This window comes from Idiotropiscis lumnitzeri, chromosome 16, assembly GCF_059441095.1.
Source record: "Idiotropiscis lumnitzeri isolate Australia: NSW breed Sydney's pygmy pipehorse chromosome 16, RoL_Ilum_1.0, whole genome shotgun sequence".
In the NCBI taxonomy this organism is placed as follows: Eukaryota; Metazoa; Chordata; class Actinopteri; order Syngnathiformes; family Syngnathidae; genus Idiotropiscis; species Idiotropiscis lumnitzeri.
This window is the reverse complement of record NC_142406.1, coordinates 8,841,105-8,848,941: the sequence shown is the minus strand read 5'-3', so window position 1 is coordinate 8,848,941 and position 7,837 is coordinate 8,841,105. Positions and strand designations below refer to the sequence as shown.

The window sequence follows — 7,837 nt, the reverse complement described above, 5'->3', positions numbered from 1 at the left end:
ATGCATGTTTCAGACCTCCAGATCATGAACCAAACAGTTCCAATACTTTCTCTTTGCCAATGATCGTACGAGAAGAAAATGTGGCCGTAGGAATGACAAAAGTGATTTGAAGAAAGACAATCTCTGTTGCCTCTCCTCCTCTATCAAGTTAGATGAGGACACGCTGCTAGAACATTGGCATTTTCGTCTTTATAAAGCAGATTAGACTGAGTTTCGGTTTTGAATTAAAGCAGGTCTAGAATAGATAACAGTGATTACAACACATTAGGAAATGTTAATGGTCATTCCAATGAGGAACAAAATGATTAACCGGTCTTTCTTGTGTTTTTCCCATTGAGCAAATGACCAATGAGTGCAAAGTAGAGGGGGTTCATTCTTAGTATTACTTAGTAGTGCAACAAAAGGGAACAGATCCATCTTAGTTTGCAGTATAATCTCATGTTCTGTCCCCATATAGGCCAAGGACATAATCTAGATTATTCCGACAGAATCATTTTCTTTTCAGAATAGTATTTAACAATGTTACATACAGCTTGGCATTGGCAGGTGACCAGTCCAGGGTGTTTACTGCCCGGCAGGATATGACTATGGCAGGACCTGCCGCTAGTCCATCATCAGTTGGGATACGCTCCAGCCCACCTGTGACCTAAGAACGACAAGCAGTATAGAAAATGAACGGATATATACAGATCGGAATCTTGCTTTCCTAGAATGAAATGGAGGATAAGTGGTACAGGCAATGGCTTTTTGAAGTGTGGTCCAGTTGAACTGTAAAAATATATATTAACATGTATTTTGGCCCACTCCTGTGAGCGAACAGCTCCAGATATCGCAGCTTTGAAAGGTGGGCATGCTTCAGCTCCTACCAGAGATGAGGTGAATTCAGGATCAAGACTCATAGAGGGTCACATCAGAATACGATAGTCCGATGCTTAGTTAGAAGCCATTCTTGGCTTTTGAGTCATTATACTGTTGGACATAACCTGATGAACTACATATGCAAAAACCAATCTGTTGGACACTCGACAGAATATTTTACAGCACAACGCCTTGTTAGTGTTAAGTTTTAACGAAAAGATCATACGTCCAAAGGACAGACTCCCAGGAGCTTTTAGCACATTCTCATCGCCTCAATTTATTATTTAAGTGACCGTTGTGCATTTTATTTAATGGAAGGGCACCAACAATTTTGCATTTGCACACCGTACATTAAGACACCACAATTTAACACATGTGAGAGACTGCTGTTCCTAATTATTAGCGGCCGAGTTCAGCTCAGCACTTAAACGTTTGTCTTGCTGTGAACGATAATATATCCTGATAGTAAACTGGGACATGTTAATTGCGCAAATAAAGGACGTCGAAGGCAACTAATAGAGGCAGCGTAGCGTTATTTGAAAATGTGACTCAGTTTTTTTCACTTCATCCGATAAAGACCAACAACAGCATGGATTTAGCTGAGAAATTCAAATTCATTCAATTCATTCGTTGAAACTGCCATCACAACACAATATACTCCCTCTGCGCGTGCAATAAAATTAAATATATGACATGTATTAAGATTTTGTTTCTATTTAACTGTAGTTAATTTCAATAAATGACTGGCGGCCCTTCTAGGGTGTAGTCCGTCTTTTGCCTGAAGTCAGCGGGGACATGCAAGCTCCAGCTGTCTGCAAAGGATGGATGGATGTAATTTGAGCAGTTCCATTAAAATGTAAAATGAGTAACTATAGTTTATAGTTCAAAGTCCCCATTTGTCTTCAGACGGCTGTTTCATTCCCCGTTCTCATAGTGTAATTACTAATTTGATTACGCAATTAATATTGTCTGAAACCAAGTCAATTAGCAATTTAGAGTATATTCATTCAAATGATTTGGAATACAGTAAAGATTTTTTTTTTCATACACTGGCAGCAACCAGGCACACGCATACACCAAAAATGGTCTGCCTGCCAATTACTATTATCCATCCCAGCTTTCATCTTCATATACGATTAATACATACACGATAGGGATTGTGTGGAACTGATTGTTGATTGTGTCTTGGAACAATGGCGACAAAGCTGTGTGAACAACTTGGCTACAACCAACATGGAAACTGTTGATTTAGACTCTTCAAGGATTAGCAGTCCAAAATGGATGGATGGGTTGTTTGTGGTCCGAAAAAATGAGATCAGCTAGCTCTGATACACAACTTTTTTTTTTTAAAATGTAGTCTAGCTACGGACGGGGAGCTTAACCTATTTTTGTCTTCTTTGTCATTCTTGATGAGCTCTTTGCTCGCCTTGGCTGTTTATCCACCACTTTACAATACGTTAAACAAACAAAAAAAAAAAAAAAAAACAGCATGATTGTGGACCACCAGCCCTGCATGGAGACATTTGATAAACACCAGGCAGATTTCCAGTGAGTCATTATAGTCTATCACAACACAGAGGAGAGCCATGCAGGGCTTAATGGAGGAGGAAATATGAAACCAGACATGCATGGCTACAAATGACTCGCAGAACCCATCGCTACCCAATGAGGGGTGAGCAACAGACCTGGAAAGAGTAAATTGCTAACACTCGTTGCCTATTACAAATGGGAAGGTTGATCTTTGTCACCCCAATGACTAATTTCCTAATTAGCATGCTTCAAAGTAGATTTTCTGTTAGGAAAAGAACTAGGAAATGCATCTGTGTACAAGTGATGTTCGCTTTATTTGTGTCCGAATGAGTGGGTCAGGAAGGAAGGGCACTCGGCGTAAAAAACAGTGCCAAACATATCATGCGACTGTGGCGACGCGTGACTTAAAGGGACAAAGTTAAAAAACACAGTTTTGGAAAATAAAAGTGAGTTATTTCAAGTTTCTTTAAGTGTGACCTGAATTCTATTTTAGATGAGCGGACCAGTTTTGAAATGAAAAAAAAAATAGTCATGGACTTCATAATAACAGAACAAACATGACTTGGAGGAACCAGTGCAGAGACCTGACAGCAAGGCCTCACTCATCAAAGCACTCTTATAGTGTATGATGTGCATTTTGTTTTATTCATCGCGCTATTGTCCTAGATAGTCCTTTAACTTGCTGTCAGTTTGTGCTACTTTTTCTGCCTTCACTTCATTAATATCCCTGCCAATATCAAAATATTTGGGTCTGCTTTTGATCTCAAATCATTCTTAGCATAAACAGTTAGGGAATATTTATAAGAATGTTCACTGAAGTCAGTGTCTGCCAAAAAGAAATGGGGAAGGCAATGAGTTCCAAGCGCCATGTTCGACATAAATGCTCTTGAAACTAGTAAATAACATTTTTTAATAGGACACAATTAATTATCTTTGTGGACTTTAAAGTCTTGAGCTACATCATGAAGGTAATACTTGCCAACTCATATCTTTCTAAAAAAAATAAATCTGACAAGGTAGTTTTTACAGGTCAAGGTAAACATGTCAAAGTAAAAGACAATGTCTGGTCTACAAGGTTAAGATGCATTGTAACACCTGTTACTGAGATGCCCATTATTGTTAAATTGCTTTAAGCCCACATACACATGTGGGAAGGCAACTTCAAAATAGTCCAGTGTTTTGCTATAAGCCTTTCCTGGATGGTTTCAGCTGTGTGTGGGTCATTCACCTGTTGCAAGAACCATGACCTGCAATTCAAACCCGGCTTTCTGACACTGGGCAGAACATGTCGCCCTAGAATACCTTGGTAGTCTTCAGATTTTGTTGTCCTCCATGTCAGATGCGGCACGATAACTCCAGATTATAACAGAGCCACCTCCATGTTTCACAGCAGCGACAGTGTTCTTTTCTTGGTCCGCTTTAGTTTTGCGTCTAAAAAAGCCAAAAGGTTCCACTTGTGTCTTCTTTGTCAATAGGACGTTTTCCCAGATGCTTTGTCTATACATTTTCTGGCTACACCATTGACAGCATTGTTCAAAATAAAATTTTCAACCTCTACAAAAGGAAATGTGTTTCTGATCGCAATTGGAAATTGAAATCTTCTGGTCAAAACCTTTAAAGACAGAAATTCAAGGCGCACTTGGGTGTCGAGGTGGTCTGGTTTGATGGCCTCAGTATTGCATGTGTTTTTGGGAGATGATGTGACTTCTTCAAGCTGCAATCTCCAACTCTCACTGGAGCAATTTGCAGGTGAGTATGAAGTGGTTGGGATGAGAATCAGCACCTTCAAATCTGACACCATGGTCCTCAGTCAGAAAGGGTTTGGTGCCTGAGTTGAAGAGTTTTATCTTGGGAGGGCAGGATGGAGCGGGGGGAAACTGAAAGGCGAAGCTCTTGATTTACTGGTCGATCCACGTGCCCACCCTTAACTATGGCCATACCCAGCTGTGGGTCATGACGAAAGAACAAGACCCTGGATACTAGCTCCCAAAATGACTTGACTCCGCAGGGTGGCTGGGTTCTTGCATAGTGATAAGGTGAGAAGCTTGGTCATCCAAGAGGGACTTAGAGGAGCCAAAGAGGTGGCTTGGGCATCTGATCACAATGCCTCCTGGGTACTACCCATGTGAGGTGTTCTGGACAAGTCCCACTGGTCATAGGCCTCAGAGATTAAACAGGACACGCTCTACTTATTGTCCTGGTCTGGGAACGTAGTGGCCGGGAAGAAGGATATATGGAATTCACCGCTAAAGCAGCTGCTCCCACGACCCGACCCAGAAGAAAATGGATGGATGAACCTTCTTTAGTTTGTGTTTACCATGGTGACTCAAAAGCACCATAATCGGTTTTGATACAAGTTTTTGGCAAGGTGACAATTTCAATGCTCCAGAATGACACCAGCTCATTGCTATTATTTTCTTGGTAATATTCACCATAACGAAACAAAAAGGGTCCAATCATTTCAGTGATTCAGACTCTGGTCAGTTTGGAACGAAATCCATCGCTATCCCCTTCCAGAGTGATGGCTCCTTTCCAGCTTTGCTTGTGGTGCTGATATGGATTCGTCATGTGCTGGTGATACTGTAGTGTTACGGTACACAGTTAATAGTACAGGGTGACCTTGGTTTATAATTGTAGAGACATGACACAATTCTATACAGAATACAAATACATTGTCCTGTGACACAGGTAGGTATGCTCAGTTACTGTGCATTTGATTGTTTGATCTATGGACCATAACTAAGTGTGCTCAAATATTTATGGTATTTATGAACTAACCACTGTATAAGTGATACTGATACATGCAAATTTGGGTAACATTTCAGACGCTAGAAGACAGGACCCCCTAAATGACCAAGTCATTATTTTGCTTGCTCCAACATACCTTTTTGTCTGCCAATCAAACTCTAAGCTGCCCTAAAGCTTTCATATACTGGCTAATGTCAGCCCTTGTGCCAAATAAGAAGCAGGAGAGAGCGTTGTTCTCAGACGAAGAATATTTCAGGGTGCTAAATGGAGCAGAACTCAATTCTAGCTCCACTCTTAACCTTCCTGTGCCTCATGCAATGCATGAAAAGCGCAAGAGCCAGAAGACAAATAACAGAGCAAGTTCACTGTAAAAGGCAAACTTGACACAACACACAGTTAGAAAAAGTGATTGGAGAGAATGTGCTTGAGTTCTAATTGCCACTCTTAATAGCCCTTTTGTGAATTAATTGTGAAAAGGGTAAGGGAACCTACACAGGCTGATCTCCCACTGGATAAGTCGCTGTTGAATTACAATACACTCACCATGGCAACCAACCCTGCAGTCATAAAGAATTGTGCTGACATTTTCTTCCGGTTTCCGAGATGCGATGGTTCACATTGTGTTACAAAATCCTGGCACTTACTGATGATTGTGGAGACAAGTTGACATTTTGATGAGTGACATTTAATGGACAACCATCAAGACCGAGCCTGATAGCTTCAGTCACGTGTCGGTGTACTCGAAAACATCATGTGCATCTCTTTATCCCTCAACATTTTGTTGATGAAACAATGATGTACTAAATGCCAAAAGTCACTCTGGCGTAATTTATCATTTTAACCAAATAGTGGCTCAAATGCGTTAAGAGTTGTTGCAACCTTAATGGGTTCAGTAATATAACATACTCACACGGATATGGCTTCATGGAACAAAATGTTTAAGGGAAATCTTGTATGCATATTTTGATTCATTATCTCATCATCTACTGAGGTAATGTTACTTTCCTATTAAATTAGTGCTTAGAATGAAGGTCAGTTCAGGCTCATGTTTTAAGACTAATTCCATAAATTTTATAATTCCACAAACAATTTAAAGACCTTTCAAATCTGACTTATATGGGCTTAAAATAATTTCTTAGTTTTGTTTAGAGTTAATATATTTTTATATATTTTTTCAGATTTTGTGGTAAGATTTTAGTCTACATTTTTTAATATATGCCTCCAACTGAATGATTGAGCGTTTCCAATTCATTCTAATCAAATATAAGTATGCTAAAATGCAAAACAGTCTGTGCTTTGAGGAACAATATAATAAATGTTATTTATTGTGTCTGTGAAATTTATAAGACTTTGAAAATCAGACTAAAAGATCAGGGCATTTCTAGGGATAATTAAGGCTTTAATGTGAGAAAATAAAATGGAAACTTTATTAAAAAAAAAAAAATCTATGGACACCGTAAAACTGTACATAGTAGGGACTCCTAAAGACAAACATACGTCTTTACCACAGTCTCGTAAGATGTCAGGTTATTACGAGAACTCGCCATGTACCTCACAAGAAATCATTTTTGTGAATCAATCCATCTATTTCCCGTAATGCTTATCCAGATTGGTCTCGGTGAGCCGGGGCCTATCTCAGGTGACTTTGTGCTAATCACAGAGCATAAAAAAAATAAATGTAATTGTGTAGTTATAATATTGTGATTGACTTTCAGGATGGACTAGCCATAATACAGCAATATTTTTACCATACATTTTATTCTGAGCAGCCGCCACTTAAAACCATTGTGCTTGATTGCACTGCAGGGGCAGTATAATCAGCCATAATGCCTCACAGATGTTATGGATGTTTTTTCTAGCCCATAACACAACCACATGCAGCTATACTGTAGTTGAAACCGCATCATCAGGGTACTGGTAGCCGTGTGTGTCGGTGAGTGCGCGCAGGTGTGCATAATGGTACGTGCACCTCAAGACCGAGGCGTGATCAAAGTGAAATGTTCTGAATTCATATCACATCCTCATCTTAGTATGTGTGATTTATGTTGCCCGTCCAGGCCTGTCATTGAATGATCACCTTAAAAGCGCAAACCAATTTGCTGACGAACGATTTCACCCGCTCCGGCCATATAATCATACCTGACAAACAGGCGGCACTGTAATGACATGTAAATAAAGTCAAGGTCCATGATCAGAACACTCACACTAAAATGTATAATCAAATCCGACACTATTCAAAATCCATCCAGTTGTGTCCAACATTACAATTAAGGAACGCAACGCGTTGATAAATGAACAAAGCGAGGAATTTGCATGGCTCGGCTACACTTGTGAAATAGGAAATGCAACGCGGTGGCTAGGAAGCTCTATCAGCTTGTGTGTATTCCTGTGGTCTGGCAATAAGGGACCTTGTGGCTGAGACCTAATGATTGAAAACACCAAGTTCTGCTCATGACAGGAAATGCCCGCGATGAAAAACTTCCACCCAGTAGTAGTAGTGTCATAAACCAAGCTATTCGAAAGAAACCGCGGGCAGTGGTGCTTCGTCATTTTGACTGTGATGAATTGGTTAGCAGTCAGTCAGAGCGGTAACCTTCGCGTCATTGTACATCAAAATTCAAATTCCACATTATATTCTTTTTCAAAACAAAACATCTCTTTAAGAAAAATAAAAATCCTCTCTCATGAAATGAATCGTGGC

The 7,837-nt window shown here is 39.9% G+C and overlaps 1 protein-coding gene across 1 annotated transcript in view; it reads right to left on the bottom strand.

Annotated features, from left to right (window-relative positions):
- Positions 1–315: 315 nt before the first annotated feature.
- The window catches only part of LOC148321241 (uncharacterized), a 46,055-nt gene continuing 38,533 nt past the window's right edge, over positions 316–7,837 (bottom strand). The window contains exon 6 of the mRNA XM_088319534.1: positions 316–646. Coding sequence (XP_088175660.1) covers positions 491–646 — 156 coding nt within the window. The 3' untranslated portion in view covers positions 316–490. The remainder of the gene's footprint in view (positions 647–7,837) is intronic.